Source organism: Lithobates pipiens, unplaced genomic scaffold, assembly GCF_037356315.1.
Source record: "Lithobates pipiens isolate NorthernLeopardFrog02 unplaced genomic scaffold, aLitPip1_a1.2 Scaffold_18, whole genome shotgun sequence".
Lineage (NCBI taxonomy): Eukaryota > Metazoa > Chordata > Amphibia > Anura > Ranidae > Lithobates > Lithobates pipiens.
The window spans coordinates 153,091,420-153,112,962 of NW_027507758.1; the positions used below are offsets into that span (position 1 = coordinate 153,091,420).

General features: G+C 46.2%; 1 protein-coding gene and 1 pseudogene across 1 annotated transcript in view; both read right to left on the minus strand.

The window, feature by feature from the left end:
- Positions 1-16,211: 16,211 nt before the first annotated feature.
- The window catches only part of MEMO1 (mediator of cell motility 1), a 90,480-nt gene continuing 85,148 nt past the window's right edge, over positions 16,212-21,543 (minus strand). Inside the window, exon 9 of the mRNA XM_077486287.1 lies at positions 16,212-16,941. Coding sequence (XP_077342413.1) covers positions 16,810-16,941 — 132 coding nt within the window. The 3' untranslated portion in view covers positions 16,212-16,809. The remainder of the gene's footprint in view (positions 16,942-21,543) is intronic.
- On the minus strand, positions 20,360-20,468 carry LOC143990582 (5S ribosomal RNA; annotated as a pseudogene).

Sequence of the window (21,543 nt, forward strand, 5' to 3'; positions counted from 1 at the left end):
GGGGTTGCACCCCCCCATGTTGAGGGCACACGGCCTGGTACGGGCCAGGCTGCATGCTCGGGTAAGGGTCTGATATGGACTTTGGGGGGGGGACCCCCACGCCATTTTTTCAGCGTAGGGCTTCCCCTTTAAGTCCATACCAGGTGACGGGGCCAGCGTCGTGTCAATCTCGCCCATGGAGGCGGCGACATTGACTTCCTTTGCTAGTCCCATCTACCTGGAGCCACATTTAAAATGAATGGACTTTTCTCCGTGTGCGGGAAAGTCCGTTCATTTTAAAAGTCTGGCGGACTAGCTCGCAGGCCGGCGGACAATTTTTGAGTCAAAACTACTGTCTAACTCCGCCGGACTTTTGGGGAAAAAAAAGTCCGTCAGAGCCCACACACGGGCGGATTGCCTGGTGATCGTGTGTACGCGGCATTACACTTCAGCTGTGATGGACAGCTGAAAGCATCTAGACTATCAATACACATGTGTAGGACACTGGTTTGTGGATCCTGTATCCAAGGAGCACCTGACTCATGTGGTCTTTGAGGGACAAAATCTTTGAACCAGCCCTGATTATCATCAAGGCAGTCAATGGAGACCAGAACACCTACCTGCCACAGCAAAAGAAGCAGAGGGAATGGTCTGTAAAGTCTTCTCTTTCGCTTCTCTACTCCTGTAGGATGCACACCTAGGACTCCTAACTGTGGTTCAGTGGCTACCAGCAAAGTGTGTGGTAAAAAGTCTACTAAACCCTAGAAAAGACCTTCATCAGATGGGAGGTCCATCCTCACATTCCAACCTAGGGGAGCGTTTGTGAATCCCTGCAGACAACTACATAGCTAGCACCTTAGGTGCCGGAGGTGACATTTTAAGAGTACAAACTGATCCTTGGCCTTTCACCCCCTCTTTAGCTCCTTACTTTTCCTGTGTCACTGCACTGATTAGCAGATATTCATCTAGCTCTTTACAGTCTTCTGGACCAGGAACAGATTTTGTTTCAGAAAGGCTTCAAAATCTATACTCTAACTTGGTCATTGTTCTATTTTCCAGATGGAACATATGCATGATTTGGGGCCTGTAAATTCCCAAATTTTGCACAATATCTGCCAGAACGACCATCCCTTTCCTGTATAGGGGGAATTTTTGGGTTCTGTGGTTTGTTATGATGCATACCTGCAAGTCGCCTGACTGACTTACAGAGGAGGCATGGCCTCCTATCTGTGCGGGGGTCTTGAGCATCGGGGTATTCTCATTGCAGTCTGGAGTTTCAAGAAATGTGTCTGTTTCGTCAAATGCTGGATTAACCTCTTGGAAGATCATCTGACCTGAATCCATGTGAACAGTAAAACACTGAAGCCTTATCTCTCCGTCTGTATGCTGGTCCGACGGACCAAAGGGAAGCTATTGGCTATTGAAATTCCTTTTTTAGTCCCATCTTACGTCATCACATTCAAAACGAATGGCGTGTGTGTGTGTGTGTGCGTAAGTCCGTTCCTTCAGAAGCTGTCGGAACTATGCTGAAAAGTCAGTGGGGAAGACCATCGGACCTAGTCTGCCAGAAAGTCCGGTAGTGTGTACACGGCTTTAGGCTAACATTCATTACCCGCTGGGTCATACTTCATTTCCAAGTGGATGGACACTGGTAGACCAAAGGTCTTTAGACAGCAAGTGATCCCCTATATAACCCCTCCCATACAGGAAGTATTTCAATTTTATAGCAAGCACTGAATACTTAAAAAGAGGGGAAGGACCTCTGTGTTCCATGATGTACTCAAACAAAAGGATTTTACAGGAAATTATGATGAAAAAACTGGATTTTTAAAACAGCTTACCAGTAAAATCCTTTTCTTTGATGAACATCAGGGGACACAGAGCCATAGTAGCTACTATGTGGGTTATATGGACCACTGATATGTGATGGACACTGGCACGCCCCTAAGGCAAGACGTGTACTCCCTATATAACTCGTCTCACTACTGGGAGTCCTCAGTTTTGTAGCCAAGCAATACAAGTGTACACCAAGAAGGGAGGGATCTCTCTGTCCTGTGACGTACATCAAAGAAAGAGATTTTACAGGTAAGCCGTTTTAAAAATCCTGTTTTCTTTTCTTACATCAGGGGATACAGAGCCATAGTACGTACTATGTGGGATGTCCCATAGCAATGGCAACTGAAGGGAGGGCGACACAACAAAAAAAAAATTTTGGGGACCAGAGGACTCATACTAGAGCCTGCAGTATACTGCACTCAAAGGCAATACCCTTATGACCTTTAACATCGATTTGATAAAATCTGATAAACGTATGAACCGAAGACCAAGTCGCGGCCTTACAGATCTGAGCCATAGAGGCCTGATGATGCACCACCCAATAGGCACTAATCACCCTGGATGAGTTTGCTCTAGCATAAGAAGGAAGAATTTTCTTCTCAAGTCAAAGCTTGAACAAATCACTTGACGAATCCATTTGGAAAATAGTAGATTTTGACACTGCCTGTCCACAAACAAAACATGTGTTTTGCAAACCTGAGTGGTCGCCTTTAAATAAACTCTGATCGCTCTTACTACATCAAGGGAATGTAGTGCTTTCTCTTCCCGAGCTTGAGGCTCTGGGGAGAAAGAATCAAGAATATCTTGGTTTAAATGAAAAAAACTAAAAAAAAAAAAAAACAAAAAAAAAAAACAAAGAACAAAAGAAAAAAAAAAAAAAAAAACCTGTTACCACTTTTATTAGGAATTCAGGACGAGGACCCAAAAAACAAACAAAAAAACAAAACAAAAAAAATAAACTCCTCATCCTTATGCACGATCAAATATTGCTCTTTACCAAGACAGAGCCGCTAGTTACGATACTCTTCTAGCAGAAGAAATGGCAACCAGAAAGATTATCTTTCTTTTCAAAAGAACCAAGGAAATTTCTCGTAAAGGTTCAAGTAGCTGATTCAGCAAAGCCAATAAGACCAAATTTAAATCCCAAGCATTTAGAGGTGCCTTGATAGGGGGAATAATCAGTTTTACCCCCTGAATAAGCTACGCACCAAGACTGGGAAGCAAGAGGACATTGAAAACACTGACAAGGCCGGGATCTGGCCCTAGATTGAAGTCAAGGCCAGCTTTATTTCAGATCCCATTTGCAGGAATCAGGGATCCTACCTATGACATACTTCCTGGGGTGCCAACCCCTGGATCCACACCAAGAAACATATGCCTTCCAGACCCTAAAGTAAATGATTCTGGAAGCCAGCTTCCTGGCATCAGACACTACCCATGATCTTTTATAAAGTGGGATTCAACAGTCAAACCTGTTAAATTTTTCGTCCGTAAGGTAGGATGAAATATCGGACCTTGTGAGAGAAGAGAGCTTTATGATCTCTGTAAATCAAGATCTTCTGGGACCCACTGGGGCCACCAGAATCACCATCCTTTCGTTCCTGCTTAATCCTGCGGAGAAGGCACAGAAGTAGCAGAACTGGAGGAAATGCATAAATCAGTGAAAACTGATGCCACTGGGAGACAAATGCATCTGTTCTGCCTGCTAGCGGATCCCTTGTTCTCGACACAAAGTTGTCGACTTTGTTGTTGAATATGTAATATCTGAATGATGCCTGAGGTTACAGACATCATTCAGATATCGGTATTTTCAGCCGGCGTTTCCCTACACCATAAGAACGATGATAGCGGCTGTCCCCTCCCGCCGCCCTCCGGTGCTTGTACTGACTCACCGCTTCCATCGGTAAGTCGGTCACAGGATCCGCTAGCCCGGGCGCGATGTTATGACATCACGCCCGGCCTCTTCATTCAAATTAACGGCGCCGCTTTGGCTGGGAAGCCAGGATCTTTCTTTTTGTTTTTATTTAAGGCTTCCCAGCCTAGAGGTGAGATATGGGGTCTTATTGACCCCATATCTCACTGTAAATAGGTCAGATCATGCCATATTCCTATTACATGGGATGTTTACATTCCTTGTAATAGGAATAAAAGTAATCAAATTTTTTTTTTAAAGTGTCAAAACTAAAAACATAAAAATAAAACAAAAAATATTTTAAGCGCCCCTGTCCCCGTGAGCTCGTTTGCAGAAGCGAACGCATACGTAAGTCCCGCCCCCATATGAAAACGGTGTTTAAACCACACATGGTCAAGCCACCAAAACAGTGAGTCTGACTTCTGAAAGGGAGCTGTGGCAGACAAGTACACCTTCAGAGCCCTAACCACTTTGAGAGCGTGAAGAGCCACCTCTTTAGGGTGCTTCGGCTTAGGACACAACGATGGTAATACAATGTCCTCATTGATATGAAAAGCCAAGACCACCTTGGGTAGAAAGGACGGTTGCGGACGCAACACCACCTTATCCCTGTGGATGACCAGATAAGGCAACTTGCATGACAAGGCCGCCAATTCTGAAAACCGCCTGGCCGATGTGATGGCCACTAGAAAGACCACCTTCTGTGAAAGGGTCAACAGGGGAATCTCCCTGATATTCTCAAATGGCGGCTTCTGAAGCGCCGACAACACCATGTTCCAATCCTATGGGGGTAACGGTGGACGCAGCAGAGGGACTACATGTTGTACCCCCTGAACAAAGGTACTCATTAACGAGTGAGACGCCAGGGGTCGTTGGAAAAAAAAAAAAAAAAAGGACAGCCAGGGCTGAAATTTGCCCCTTAATGGTGCTCAACGCCAATTTCTGGTCTACACCTTGCTGAAGAAACAGCAGGACCCTGGCTATAGAAAAGGAGCGCGAATGCCACCCTTTCTCCTCACACATGGAGATGTAGGCCTTCCAGGTACGATGGTATATCTTCCGTGAAGAAGATTTCCCCGCCCTCAGCATAGTGGGAATCACAGAGTCCGACAGACCCCGGTTCCTCAGCACCTGGCTCTCAATAGCCAGCGATGGTAAAGCAGGGTGAAAGATTGGACCTTGAGATAGGAGGTCCTCCCGCAGCGGCAGTCGCCATGGAGCATCTACCACCAGACACACCAGGTCTGCGTACCAGGGCCGCTGAGGCCAATCTGGGGCAACCAGGATTATTGGAATCCCCTCGGCTTACACTCTGCGAAGCAGACGTGGCAACAGTTTTAGTGGAGAAAAGACAAAGATCAGCCGATACTGATCCCACGGAGTCACCAGCGCGTCTGCCCACGGATCTCTTGTCCTGCACACGATTCTCAGCACCTTCCGATTGAGACGGGAGGCCAATAGATCCACATCTGGTGTGCCGCATTTTAGGCACAGCAGCCTGAACATCTCCGGATGCAACGCCCATTCTCCTGGGTCCAGCATCTGTCGACTCAAGATAGTCCGCCTGCCAATTTTCCACCCCCGGGATGTAAATGGCTGACAGGGCCGGAACGTGTCGCTCTGCCCACCGAAGGATGTGAGTGACCTCCCGAACAGCAGCTGAGCTTCTTGTTCCCCCCTTGGTGATTTATGTAGGCCACAGCCGTGGTGTTGTCCGACTGTATCCTGGTCGGACGTCCTTGAAGACACGTCGACCACGTGTGGAGGCACAGCCTGATCGTTCTCAATTCAAGCAGATTGATCGGCAACCTGGATTTATCCGTCGACCAGAGGCCCTGAGCAGACTGAATCCCCATCACTCCACCCCAACCTGAGAGACTGGCGTCCGTAGTGATTACCGTCCATTTCAGAGGAAGGAAAGATTTTCCAGACTGAATCACCGGGGACCTCAACCACCAGATCATGCAAAATCGGAGCGACGACCACTTGCGGTTCATCAGTAGTTTGACCACAGATATGAAAGTCTGCAATTTGTCCGAGGGGAGAAAGACCCTCGCTTCCCTGGAGTCCAATAGTAAACCCAGGTACTCCAGACGCTGCGTCGGCACAACCACCGACTTCTTTAGGTTCAACAGCCACCCAAATTCTCACAGAGTCTGCATGATGATCACCAAATCTTCCTCTAATTCTGAGGTGGAAGATGCTCTCAGGAGGAGATCGTCTAGGTAACCCACAATCGCGATCCCACGTTGTCACAGCAACGCCAATACTGGAGCCAGTACTTTGGTAAAGACTCGGGGGGGGCTGATGCCAGGCCAAAGGAAAGAGCCACAAACTGGTAATGGGCTTCCCCTACTGCCAAACGCAGAAATTTTTGATGTCAAAGGCATATGGGTATGTGCAAGTACGCATCTTGGATGTCCAAAGATGCCAGGGAGTCCCCTTGATGGAGTGCAGCGACTACTGAGCGAACAGATTTCATTCTAAACCTCCGCACTTTTACAAAGTGATTGAGGGCTTTTAAGTCCAAGATTGGACGTACCCCTTCCTTCTTGGGAACCACAAACAGATTTGAGTAGAACCCCTGGAAGCGTTCCGATTCCGGAACTGGTACAATCACCCCCTGATTCAGCAAGTCTCTTACTGCCCCTAGCAGGGCCTGCCGGCGAACCGGGGACGCTGGAGGGGAAGAATCTGTTTGGCGGCCAAGAGAAACTATCTTGTAGCCTGTGGAAATCGGGTCGGATAACCAGGGAGGTCCACTGGGCTGCAAACTCCCGAAGGCGACCCCCCCCACCTGATACGCGGGTGGGGGCAAACCTTCATGCAGTAGCACCTTTGTTTGCAGGCTTGTTAGGCTTGCGGTTCCAGGGACGCTTTTGACCATCCATGGAAGTCCTGTCAGGCTGGTAACATTTTGTCGAACCCCTGGGCAGACAAAAAAGCCAATTGTGAGCGGTAAAAGAGGGCCCTTGCCTGAGGCGTGGCTCCTTAGCCTTCTTGGCCTGTGGGAGTAGTGTATTCTTACCACCCGTGGCATTTTTAATAGTGTCATCTAACTAAGCACCAAAGAGCCGGTCGCCAAGGAAGGGAAGATCCGTCAGGGCTTTCTTGGATGCCTGGTCAGCAGACCAGCATTTAAGACAAATCAGGCTCCTCAGCACCACAGCTGACACTGAAGCCCTGGATAACAGGGGAAAAGTATCCAGGGCCGCGTCACAAACATACTTGAGGCCTTGCACTAGCTAGTTGGTCTGCTAGTTCCACGCAGACAGGGGAGGCGTTTTTCTCTCCCAATTCGCGGTGCAAAAGTTGTCCACTCAGTCAGTGTCTGCGCCACCAGTGCGGATACCAGTACTGGTCGCACGGCTGACCTCCACAACCATAAACAAGGAACGAGCCACTGCCTCGGCCTTCCTGTCCGTGGGATCCTTGAATGCAGAAGTCCCCTCTACCGGGATCATGGTTACTTTATTTAACCTGGATACTGGGGGGTCCATGCCCGGAGGAGCCGACCATTTATTGAGAAGGCTTTCCTCAAAGGGGTAACGCACCGCCATGTTTTTGGGGACCGAAAAGGTCCTTTGCGGCCGACCCCATTCCCTGTAGATAAACTTATCAAAATAAGCCAAATATGGGAACACCTTAGGTGAGTGCTGGCTCCTGTATCTTCAGGGTATCACGCACAGCTGTGATAAGTGCTCCAACAAGCGCTTTGTCACGCCCGGACACGGACAGAGAATCATCCTCCCTGTCCGAATGGTCCTGGTCAGCCTCATCTGATAGGTCAGAGCTCTCCCCAGAGGATGGGGGGGGGGTAGGGGCCTTCCTTTTACATGCACCTTTCCTTCCACGGACCACCTCTATTTTAGCAACAAAAGAGTTAAGGACCGCCGTCAGGGTGTCCAAGGGCACAGCGCTATCCGCAGGTGACCCGGTTGCAATAGCCTGGATTTCGGGGGAAGAAACACCAGTTTCTGAAGCCATGCTGACCCTACCCTGTCTGCCACCTGCAAGGGAACTTAGGACAGTGAAGGTCCCACCCTCCTGCTGCCGCCGCGTGGGGGGGGGGCAGGAGGGGTACCTAGCGCCAGACTCACCACCCTGGGGCGCTCTGTGAATGTTACTAGCCATGCCTGTAGTCCCTAGGAGGTTACCCAGTTGCAGAGTGAAGAAACTGTCGGCAGCAGCTGTATAGAATAGCAGTGAAAGGATCTGCAGAGCTTGCACCAGCGTTCAGGGAAGAGCCATCCAGCGTCCTGTATACACAGTGGACACAGGAAACAGCGTGCAACAGCACATGTAAAGCTGTCACAAGAGAACTGTGGTGAAAAGAGCGCTCGGGCTTCAAAAAAAATGGCCGCCAATGCAACTAATAGGAAAAACCTATAGAAAATGGCTGCTGGAGGCTCACAAGGGGAACCTGCTTTGCCTGCAGTCAAAATGGCCACCGGATAGCGCCATGAGGGGACAGAAAAAGGAAAAATTTATAAATAAATAAAAAATCACAGAACAGTGCTGCCTGCATTCAGCAAGAACATCTCCAGAGACACTTTTTGGGACCCCCCAGACCGGGACCAGGACCAACGCTAGCAGCACAGAGCCCCCCCCCCCCCCCACAGGTAAGAGACCCAGCGGAACCCCCCCCCCCCCACACCACCCGCAGCCACCCCCCGGAGGGGAGACAGGGATGTGGGAGAGAAGAGAAGGAGGTGAGGTGGCCCCCGAATCGACCTCCCAGGGAATGCCCAGCTGCTCACCCCACCGAAGCAGGGAGAGCCATACTTACCAGTCCTGAAGAGCTGGGAGACATTCCATCACAGACCTACTCCTGCACAGTTGCAGGGTAGCTGCTGGCTCGGTATACTGTGATCCAGACATCAGTAGCCCAGTCATACGTATACCCCGAAGCATTGAAGCTCACGACCACCTCTGGAGCTGAGGTGTCGCGGCCTGCACACGCACGATGGCCGGACTGGGGAGACTACAGGGATAACTTAACCAGCCGGTAGTTGATAGAAGATCCCAGGATCTTTCATCTTGCGCAAAAAGCAAACCTGCATCAAAAAATGGACCAAAGGGCCCGCAGGGTTTCCTAGGTCATTCTCCTTCACTAGGCAAAATAAAACTGAGTTCTGCCTGGGAGCAATAAGGGTTGTTAGCACAGGGTCCACCCCCTGGGGCGGGACTAACGTTTCTGTGTATTGTGTTACAATTTTTGTCTAGTTCTCCTAATGGCAGGCTAACAAACCCATTTAGTTACAGAGAGGAGCTGTGTCGGTCAGCGAAAATTTTTGTTTATATATTAGTTATTGAGGGTTAGTCAGTAATAGGTGTGGCCACATAACCAGTAGTGGCATGCCTTCATCCCTGATATCTTAATACAAAAAGGAGGAAAGGTGATGGGACTTTAAACGAGACATTGCAAAATGATGATACATAAAATGTATAAGAATATAAAATGATTATGGTTTAACCACTTTCAGACCGGACCATTTTGCTGGTAAATGACCAGAGGTCTTTTTACACTTTGGCACTGCGCTGCTTTAACTGGTAATTGCGCGGTCATGCAATGTTGTACCCAAACAAAATTTGCGTCCTTTTCTTCCCACAAATAGAGCTTTCTTTTGATGGTATTTGATTGCCTCTGCGATTTTTATTTTTTGCGATATAAACGTAAAAAGACCGCAAATTTTGAAAAAAAATGATATTTTCTACTTTTTGTTATTAGAAAAATCCAATAAACTCAATTTTAGTCATACATTTAGGCCAAAATGTATTCAGCCACATGTCTTTGGTAAAAAAAAAGTCAATAATTGTATATTTATTGGTTTGCGCAAAAGTTGTCACATCTACAAACTAAGGTACGTTTTCTGGAATTTACGCAGCTTTTAGTTTACGACTGCCTATCTCATTTCTTGAGGTGCTAAAATGACAGGGCAGTACAAAACCCCCCCAAATGACCCCATTTTGGAAAGTAGACCCCCTAAGGAAATTGATAAGAGGCATGTTGAGCCCATTGAATATTTTATTTTTTTGCCTCAAGCGATTGAATAATGACAAAAAAAAAATTTTTTTTTTTTTTTTACACAAAGTTGTCACTAAATGATATATTGCTCACACATGCTATGGGCGTATGTGAAATGACACCCCAAAATAAATTCTGCTGCTTCTCCTGAGTACGGGGATACCACATATGTGGGACTTTTTGGGAGCCTAGCCGCGTACAGGGCCCCGAAAACCAAGCACCGCCTTCAGGCTTTCTAAGGGCGTAAATTTTTGATTTCACGCCTCACTACCTATTACAGTTTTGAAGGCCATAAAATGCCAAGATGGCACAAAACCCCCACAAATGACCCCATTTTAGAAAGTAGACACCCCAAGCTATTTGCTGAGAGGCATGTTGAGTCCATGGAATATTTTATATTTTGCCACAAGTTGCGGGAAAATTACAAACTTTTTTTTTTTTTTTTTTTTTTTCACAAAGTTGTCACTAAATGATATATTGCTCATGCATGCCATGGGCATATGTGAAATGACACCCCAAAATAAATTCTGCTGCTTCTCCTGAGTACGGGGATACCACATATGTGGGACTTTTTGGGAGCCTAGCCGCGTACGGGGCCCCGAAATCCAAGCACCGCCTTCAGGCTTTCTAAGGGCGTAATTTTTTGAGTTCACTTCTCACTACCTATTACAGTTTTGAAGGCCATAAAATGCCAAGATGGCACAAAACCCCCACAAATGACCCCATTTTAGAAAGTAGACACCCCAAGCTATTTGCTGAGAGGCATGTTGAGTCCATGGAATATTTTATATTTTGCCACAAGTTGCGGGAAAATTACAAACTTTTTTTTTTTTTCACAAAGTTGTCACTAAATGATATATTGCTCACGCATGCCATGGGCATATGTGAAATGACACCCCAAAATAAATTCTGCTGCTTCTCCTGAGTACGGGGATACCACATATGTGGGACTTTTTGGGAGCCTAGCCGCGTACGGGGCCCCAAAAACCAAGCACCGCCTTCAGGCTTTCTAAGGGCGTTACAGTTTTGAAGGCCATAAAATGCCAAGATGGCACAAACCCCCCCCCCCCCCAAATGACCCCATTTTAGAAAGTAGACACCCCTAAATTTAGGGGTACACTAGTGAGACTAGGTAATAAATGGCGGGTGCCCTGAAACTATAAAAAAATAACTAACCAACCAGCGTCACCTGTAACAGTTATATGGTGATCACTGGTGAAAGGGTTAACTAGGGGGCAATCAGGGGGCTTTATGCGGTAGTATATGGGGGTCCCTGGCGCTATAAAAAGCTGCGGCGAACCTAAATACCTACCTGCCTAACTAGCGTCACCTGTGACACTAATACAGCGATCAGAAAAACGATCGCTTATTAGGCTGGGTTCACACTGGAGCGATGCGGGAACGCCACGAATGCGCGGCGGGTTCCCGCATCGCATGCCTCCCGGCGGCAGTTCACACTGCCCTATGCGAACTGCTGGGAGTGTCAGTGAAATGTTAATGACACCCCCAGATCAGTTCGCATATCGCAGTGCGATCTGCAAACTTGGATCGCATGGTGTGAACACCCATGCGATCCGATTCTGCTGCGGACCAAAAAAAGGGTCCCGTGCGAGTTTGCGGCGGGTGCGGCGGGTGCGACACGAATTCAGCCATACTATCTGTATAGCTGAACTCGAATCGCACAGAGATCGGATGTGATTTGCACTGCAGTGCGGTGCGAATCACATCCGTTCTCATAAACCGCTGCAATGTGAACCCAGCCTTAGTGACACTGGCGACGGGGGGTGATCACGGGGTTAAACCTTTATTGGGGGGGTTAGGGGGGTACCTTAGAACTAAAGGGGGCTAACCCTAACTGCCCTAACAGTTATTAGTCACAAATGACACCTGCCGGGTGATCAGGGGGTTAAACCTTTATTAGGTAATAAATGGCGGGTGCCCTGAAACTATAAAAAAATAACTAACCAACCAGCGTCACCTGTAACAGTTATATGGTGATCACTGGTGAAAGGGTTAACTAGGGGGCAATCAGGGGGCTTTATGCGGTAGTATATGGGGGTCCCTAGCGCTATAAAAAGCTGCGGCGAACCTAAATACCTACCTGCCTAACTAGCGTCACCTGTGACACTAATACGGCGATCAGAAAAATGATCGCTTATTAGGCTGGGTTCACACTGGAGCGATGCGGAAACGCCGCGAATCCGCGGCGGGTTCCCGCATCGCATGCCTCCCGGCGGCAGTTCACACTGCCCTATGCGAACTGCTGGGAGTGTCAGTGAAATGTTACTGACACCCCCAGATCAGTTCGCATATCGCAGTGCGATCTGCAAACTCGGATCGCATGGTGTGAACACCCATGCGATCCGATTCTGCTGCGGGCCAAAAAAAGGGTCCCGTGCGAATTTGCGGCGGGTGCGGCGGGTGTGGCGGGTGCGGCGGGTGCGGCGAATGGCTGAACTCGAATCGCACAGAGATCGGATGTGATTTGCACTGCAGTGCGGTGCGAATCACATTCGTTCTCATAAACCGCTGCAATGTGAACCCAGCCTTAGTGACACTGGCGACGGGGGGTGATCACGGGGTTAAACCTTTATTGGGGGGGTTAGGGGGGTACATTAGAACTAAAGGGGGCTAACCCTAACTGCCCTAACAGTTATTACAGTCACAAATGACACCAATGCAAAAAAAAAAAAAAAAAAAAAAAAAATGACATTGGTGTCACTGTGACTGGGGGGGCAGGGGTAATTGGGGGGGTGATCGGGGGGTAAAGGGGGGGTGTGAGTGTGCCTGGCATGTTCTACTGTGTGTGGGATGTGTTGGTGCAACTCACTGATCCGCTCTCCTCCGTGTCGGAACGAAAAATACCGACACGGAGGAGAGAATACATCACTTCCTCTCCTGTGTTTACATTACAGGAGAGGAAGTGATGTCACCGGGGATTTCCATTCGTCGGGAGCGATCGCGAGGGGGTGGCCATGAATGAATGGCCGTCCCCTCGTCCGGGATCGCTCCCGAACGAAAACCGACCGCCGCAGGCACCGGGCGGGGGCCCGATCGGGCCCCCGACCCGCGGGAGGCAAATCACGTACATGTACGTGCTTATGCCTGCCCGTGCCATTCTGCCGACGTACATCGGCGTGAGGCGGTCGGCAAGTGGTTAATATCACATAGTATAATCCATTCTTATAAGAAACATAATATAATTATATATTTTAATAGAAGATTACTAAATAGAATTATTATATTTGGTATGTTAATGTGTTTTACAAGACTAGCAATGTTTTTATAAATCTTAACTTGATAAACGAGTGAGATCCTGCAATACCAGTAGCTTGGGATCTGACTTGTGAGACTCCAAGTCACGTGACATGTGAAATCCCATTTTAGCCAATGAGAGCCGTCATAATTAGCACTAATAAAGTTGCTCCGACTTCAGAAAGGTTTCCTGTACTACTTCAAGGCAACTGGTACCCATAGACTTTGAGGGCTTGTGGTGGTGGGGCTGAATGCTTATGTTAAAAAATAAAAATAAAACCCATGCACAAGAGCACAAAAAAAAAAAGCACAAGCTTCTTCAAGCTGAAATAAAAGCTTAAATGTTTGTAAAAGCAGCTCTTTTTTTTGAGCTGCAGTGTGCATGAGCCCTAAATCAGATCATCTTAATTGATGCAATTTGGATCCAGCATTACAGGAAGATTACCCAGGCATTCCCTGAATTCACATTGCTATAATCTTTTTAAATGGACTATAGACTGAAGGATTTATGAATAAATGGTTGTGGAACGAATCATCTGATTTTCCATAATTTCTTATGGGGAAATTCACTTTGATATACAAGTGCTTTGGTACAAGCATGTTTCCAGAACAAGTTGTGCTCGCAAACCAAAGGATTTACTGTATTTTGAATTTAATTTGTTGGGCGATTTGCAGCCAATAGAGGGGTAGCAGACGTTGAGCAGTTTGTAAGGTGGATGAGAGTGGCAGCAGCATTTATGGCCTGAATAGGGGCTAGCTTATGTAAAGGTAAGCCAATGAGAAGGGGGTTACAGTAGTTGAGGAGAGAGACGATCAGGGAGTAAATTAGGAGCTTTGTGGCATCATTGGTTAGGAAGGGGCATATTTTGAAGAGGTTCCCGAGGGTTGAGGCAGCAAACTTTGGAAAGTGATTGTATGTGGGGACAAAAGAAAGAGTTGGGTCCAGGATAACCTAGCACCTTGACATGCAGGGATAGGTTGATGGTTGTGCCATCGACATTTGGTTTTTAGTTTGGTTACATGTTCTATGACTATTTCTAACAGTTCACTCAGAGAAGGCAATGGCATACTTTTGGATATACTGGGGTTGATTTACTAAAAGGCTGCTCACTTGTCAAGGGAAATTGCAGTTTGCCCCCAAATGGTTTTCTTTGCAAAGTGAATTTTCACCACATTCCTCAAGCATATATTCCCTTGCAAAGCAAACAATGTATTTGCTTCCAAAAAAACCCAATATCTCAATGTCATAAATAGGGGATTCAGTTCATGTGCCCATTTACACCATCACATTCTTGTTCATTGCATAAAAATGCTCACATAGTAATATGGGTTGTGTTTAGGCAGTACATTTATTTGAATGGACGCCAAATGCACCAACATGCAAAAAAATGAATTTTTAGCCAAGCAACAGTGTGTTGTGGTATACTTCAATGCAGGTACATTACCATGAATTGTGGTTCCAGTCAAAATGAAATACATTGTAGTGCTCCAGCATGTGTTGTGGTAATGTGCCCAGGAACTTGCATAGCAATAGTGTTAAGCTATGGTGTGTGCAGTCTGAACAGATTGGGCATTTGTTTTCCTACATGTCTTATGTATGATCATTTATTTTGCCAAGTTTTCTTGTTAAAATGCCTACTAGATCAGTGGTCCCCAAACTTTTTGGCACCGGGTAACGGCTGTGTGGATGAAAATTGTGCCAAGGACCGGGGGGTTGGGGGTCATGATTTTTCACGGAAATGGCTGGTGTTAGTGATTCAATCATCACGGCACCATGCTTGATATGGTGTCAAGGTGATCAAAGCACATTATTTCTATTATTACATTGCAGTAATAAATTAAATAGTTCAACTCGCCATACTGTAGAATCAGTGGGAGCCCTGAGTGTGTCACTTACCACTGTCTCCTGCTGCTAGTCACTTGCCACACTGCCTGCCACAAGATGTGGATTGCCACCTGCCACGTTGCCTGTCACCAGATGCGGAATGAGTGGAGCGCCCCTTAAGGTATGTCAGGCAGATAGCTGAGGGGTGAACTACAAGTCCCAGCACACCTCACCTGTACTCCCCACACACAGCTACCTGTCACTGATGATGTCCCATCTCTGTGGGATCGCCCCTCTGGATGTTGCAGGGTGTCTCTCTCCTCATGCTGCAACTGGTCTCATCAGGCAGAGGGAGGGTCCGGGACTCCTTCGGCTCTCAGTCTCTGGCTCCACCCATCTGCCACTGATTAGCTGTCTGGGGGGCAGGCAATCTGCGCCGCTAAACAAGGAATCCTGTTTTCACACACCGAGGAGCCAAGGGAGAGCGGCGATGCGGGGCAGGCAATATAAGATGAGGTCGTCTCTCTGCTCCCCGCTGCACCTCCGACAGACTGGCTTTGAGGGCAGAAGAGCGGTGATGCAGAGGGGCAGAGAGAGATGATATCATCTCTACTTGCCCGCCCGCTCGCTTCTTCCATCCACCCAGCGCTCTCATGCTGGTAGCCCAGCATGTGTCTTGCGGCCGCCCGCACCCGCGGCCCACCTGCAGAAGGGCCACGGCCCAGTAGTGGGCCGGGGACCGGGGGTTGATGACCCCTATACTAGATTATTGCTACCATGCAATATGTGTTGGTGACTTTGGTTAAATATTTTGCCCTAGTGCAGCTAATAGACTTTATATTCACATATGTATTTTTTGGTTTAAATTTTTTCAATGACCCCCCCGCCCCATGAGTTGCAGTATACTTCAGTATTGACACAAGCAGGGGAGGGCTTTACAGACCCTTAATGCCTACTAAGCACAGATTTGGGTTTTGAGCCTCTGTCATCACAGGTCATCTGTTGAGTGTTGCTGTGGTGATAGAGCGTGACTTTGTACATTCACAAATGGCATAGAAGTGATGCACTTGTTCTTGGAAACCAATTACACACACTGTTGTCACAATAACTGGCCCACAAAAGCAATTTTCTACAGGCTCACATTTTATGCCTTTCCTCAACTAAGCATGCTGTACCAGACCACAACAGGAGATACCTGGATCTGCTGCACTTGTATATGACAGTACACACAAGCTCTGATGGCAACACTACACTGTTTCAGCTAGAAAACTTTTAGACATAAAAGCAAAATGAAGATTTGTTGACCAACATGTTTAAAATATCAATATAGTACAAACACTTGGTCACATGAGGCATATAAGAAAGAAAACACCATATTAACCGATTTGTGTAGCCCTTTATTAGCAACTAAAATAGAAGGTATTTGTTGTACAACACTGGTAATAACCAACTATACATGGGTTGTATTATATTCTAATACAGGATAAAGGATCATTTATAAATGCATTTATTATTATTTTTTATTAAAAAGCTTCCACCCTTTATTTTTATTATTTTGTTTCGTTTTACAACTTGCAAAACTATTCTGAAAGCTGAATACATGTGCACATATCTGCAAACAGTGCAAATTTAGGTTATGGTAAAAGGCTAACTTATTCCATGTAACTAACATTGTATAATCTTCTGCCACCACCTGCCAATAGTCTTCAAGGTCACAAACAGTTTGACACAACTTCTGATACTATAACCAAGAAAGCAACTCTTGCTTTGAATGGAAGGAAACAAAGAAAATCATGATAGGACTACACCTAAAAAAGAAAGGAAAAGTGTGTTGGGGGAAATACAAACTGGGTTAAACTTCCTCTTAATCCCCAGAGCAGCGTTGTGCAACTGCTTGGCTATGACCCCATGGACAGAAAGAAAACGTTGTGTCAGCATTGTGTTTCGAGGTGGCATCCCTGAGAGCTCAGTGCTTCAATGCACCACAAGTGCTCCAGCAGCATAACTCACTGAACTGTCCTGCCAGCTTCGGCATTGGCTAGACTGAGCATAGTTCAAAAACGAGAAGCTCATGTTAACTCCATTCCTTCGGAGTTCTGTTGCAGCCTTAAAAGGTAAAGAATGGAGAATTAATGTATTATTTAAACAAAACATAAGGAAACAATTATATATTTTTCTTCTTTTTAAGCTCAGACCATGATGGATTATAGTTCTCTTGGTTGAAATAGATGTTCATTTGTTTTCCAAACAACTTTTATTTGCAAACATGCAGAACATTATAAGGGTATATTACATTAACAAGAGCATTATCAATTTACATTAGACCATAAATAGTTAACATTGGTTAATTACACCAAAAAATGCATAATCGATTTGAAAAAAGTTATCCATACAACAGTGAAGTTTCAATTGAGAACAAAGAGTAACAAAGCAAGACTGTCAGGTGATAAGTAGGGTGTTATGAATTGTTATGCTTCATCTACGACGTATTACTTAGTAGAGGTTGTGTCAGGTAGGAACATCAATTAGTTTGGTGTACTTTGAAGAGTTGCTCTTATTACAGAATGCTCTGCTTATGTGTGAATGCATGTGACCAGCACATGCATTAGAGCAAGATCTGGTTTTGTATTAGAGGTTAATGGGGGGAGGAGAGGGAAGAGAGGACTAAAACTATAAGATGGTGAAGAGTTTAAAGGTAAGATGCTGAAGGAAAAAAAAAAAAAAAAAAAAATGTAGATGTTCTTTTCAAAGAGAAGTAAAAAGGAACATTTTTTTTCCCTAGATAAAAAAAAACGATTGTGCATTCACCTAGGTCATGCTTACCTAGGTGGATGCACCATCAGTCCGATGCTGCATCTGTTCCCTGGCACCTCTACACTGAGAATCAACCGATCAAACACAGACGATCACTCGGTTTTCAGAGCTCTGTGAGCAGAGAGCTGCAGACTGTCACAGATCTCTGCTCTTCTCCCTCCTCACTCATTAGATCATTGGGCTGTGGAGGGGACGTAGCAGGCATCTCAGCGGCTTGATGAGAGGTTGAGTCGGGCGTCAGTGCAGGCACCTGGCGGATCCAGACACCACTGTCAGGATGATGCAGCGCCTGGATTGACATTGGTGACGTCAGCAGAGAGTGAACTTCAGTCTGCTCTGCTGAAAAAAGGTGACAGGAGTGCAAAACAGACTGCACTCCTGTAATCCCATAGGAGAAATACAGCCAAACGAGCTTTGGCTGGACATCTCCTTTAACGGTGCCTTATGCTGGCCACAGGGTACAGTTTAGCTGTTCAATCTCTGTACAATATAATTTTGAGTTACCAAAACTATGCAAAAGGCGGGCCAACCTAAACAGTACACTTAGTTTGTATCGAATCATGCAGGTCATTACATTTAGCGCTGGCGGGGATCGGCATCACTTCCAGGTTAGCGGGGAGGAGCTCGCGTTCGGGACATGCGTGTCCCTTCAGGCTTTAAAGCCTGATCCCCACCAGTGCTGGTGCCTAGTGTTTGCACGCCACAACCACTGGAAAAACATTGTATCTAGTGGTGTTTCTGGGCCTGGGACCATCCACATCATCTATCCCTCTGCCGGATTCACAGCTGATGGCCTCTCCTCTGACGGCGACTAGCAGATGCTGAAATTACTACAATGCCCATCTATGAACCACTTTTGAGTGTGTTGATTTTTAAAATTTACGGTTTTACTGCACTTAAATGGAAGAGGAACGGCGCCTTCTATCTTTTTCAGAGCACATTTCTACTCGGAACTGGCAGCCCCCTATAGACAGTTTCTTTTAAATTATTTTACCTTATACTTCATGGACATTACTGGACTAATAGCCCATTGTAGTCATTAATACTATTTATACTCTATGTTCATTCCCCTTCAACACTATACGAGTTGACTAGTCTTATTCAGAGTGCGCCGTATTAGCTTTTTTTTTTTGTATGAACAAAGCTGCTGCTTTTTGGTAAACTCAAAATGGCTCTGGCTATATACAAAGAGATTTCCTTGGAATCGGGCATAAAGGATGAAAGGACTGTTCACATTGTGATGGAAGACAGATAGGACCTTAGGAAGAGAAAAAAGGTCTTGGGCACAAGACAACTTTGCCATTGTGAAGGATGAGGAATAGCTCCTTACAAGCAGACTTCAACTCAGGCGTCTAATTTGATAAGAAAAAAAGTCCACTTTCCAGGAGAGGTTGGCTTCAAGGGTGGTTTCTGCAGGGCAGAGATAACAGGATTTTCAAAAACAGCTTACCTGTAAAATCCTTTTCTTTGAAGTACATCAGGGGCCACAGAGCCATAGTAGTTAATATGTGGGTTATAGACTGTCAGGGAACACAAAAAAAAAAAAAAAATTTATGCATCTGAGTGGTCAACTTTAAATACACCTTGACTGCTCTCACCACATCAAGAGAATGTAGCGACCCTTTTTCAGAGAACGAGGTTCTGAAAATATCCTGGTTTAAATGAAAAAAACCTGACACTACCTTCGGAAGGAAATTAGAGTGAGGCCGCAATACAACCTTATCCTTAAGAATAATCCAATAAAACCCTTTACAAGAAAGAGCAGCCCATCCTGATACTCTTCTTGCAGAAGATATGGCAACCAGGAAAAACTATGTTCCTCGTCAAGAGGACCAAGGGAAAAAACCCCGGCTGTTTTTGTAAAGCCGACAGAACTTATTTTATTTTAAGTCCCAAGGATTCAGGGGTGACCAAAAACGGGAGGATTAATCCACGTTTCCCCCCCCTGAATAAAAATAAGAACCCCATCTGTAGGAATTCTACCTATGACATATTTCCTGGGGTGCCCCTGGATTCACGTCAGGAGACATACCTTCCAGACTCATTAGTATGACACTGGAGGCCGGCGTCCTAGCATAACCAAAGTAGAAACTACTGAAGCTGACAGCCCATGGTCTCATTTTAGAATGCGAATCTCAATAGCCAAACTGTTTAATTTAGCGTTTATAAGGAAGGATTGAATACCAGACCTTGTGAAAGAAGGTCTGGCCAGTGATGGGAACCAAGGGTCCTCTACCACCATCATTATGATCTCGGCAAACCAAGATCTCCTGGGCCACAAGAATCACCTCCTTCCCTTCTTGCTTGATCCTGCGAAGAAGGCGTGGAAGCAGAACAGGAGGGAAAGCATAGATCAGTGAAAATTGATCCCATGGAAATACCAAGGCATCCGTTTCTTATGCCATTGGTTCCCTTGTCCTTGACACAAAGTTGTTGATCTTGTTGTTGAACCCGGACAATAGACCCATGTCCGGAACTCCCCATCATTGGCATATTGACAGAACGATGCCGGAAGGAACCATTCTCCCAGAAACAATAGTTGGTGACTCATGTAGTCCGTCTACCAATTCTCCATTCTTGGAATGAAATTGCTGACCGACAAGGAATGTTGCTTTCTGCCCAAGACAGAAGAAAATTTACCTCTTTCTGGGTCACACGACTTCTTGTGACCCCTTGGTGATTGATATATAGCTGTGGCATTGTCTGCTTGAGCCTACGGCACCTGGTATTCCCAGGCGGTCTCCCATCCAGGTACTAACCAGGCCCGACCCTGCTTAGCCTCCGAGATCAGATGCTTTCAGAGTGAAATGGCCGTAGGCTGGATCCTGACAGGACAATTTTGTAGTTTGAGCGTCCAGGCCTCCAGGGCCAGGCGTACTGTCCGAATCTATAGAATTCTGTTGGGCAAGGTCGTCTCTGATCTGGACCATTTCCCTTGGACAGATGCTTCTTCCAGGACTGCTCCCCAGCCCAAAGGGCTGGCATCTTTTACCACTTTCCAGGTAACTGGTAGAAAGAAACTTCCTTTGCGAAGATTCTTGGATAGCGACTATCAATTGAGGCTCTGATGCACTTTGGCAGATAAAAAGCATTGGGAAGTCCAGAGTTTGGATCTTCTTGTTCCAAGTTGACAGGATACTGTTTTGCAGTTACTGTTTTGCAGCAAAATACCCTTTAGTGGACCGTATCTATGACCAGCCCTAAGTACTGCAATCTCCTTGATGGTTTTAAAGGAGAATCTTACTAGGTTGAGGATCCAAACCAAGCATTCCAGGTAGCTGGCTACAGTAACCAGACCTTGGTTTAAAACGGGCTACAGATTGACCTATCAAGAGTAGTTCATCTAAGTAGGCTAGTATCGTTATACTTTGAGCCCTTAATTTGGCTAAAGGAGGGGCCAGAATCTTTACTCACTCTAGGTGCAGTAGCTAGCTTGAAAAGGTAGCGCTACAAACTGGAAATTAAGATTTTCTACCTCAAAGTGTAGAAATTTCTGGTGAGCGGGGAAGATCGGCACATGGAGATAAGCATCCTTGATGTCGATAGACGCCAGAAGTTCTCCCCCTTGTAGGAAGGAAACTACCGATCGGATAAATTCCATGTGGAATTTGTGATGGATCCCTAGGAATGTTTGATCTGAAAAAACAAACAAAAACAAAACTAGGAAACGGGAACTCTTTGAACTCATTTGGAGCCATTGAGGAAGTCCCCTATTTGTCTTCCTGTCAGAGCCATGAGAACTGCTGAAGAATTCCCCCTATTGAGCTAGCGGGGAGGCTACAGTAGCCTGTTGGTTTTCCTCAAAGACCTTTTTGTTCCTAGGGTCAACTATGAGGATTACCTACTGAAACTGATGGCAGAAGCCATCGTCACTGCCTGGAGGCCAATGCCCCT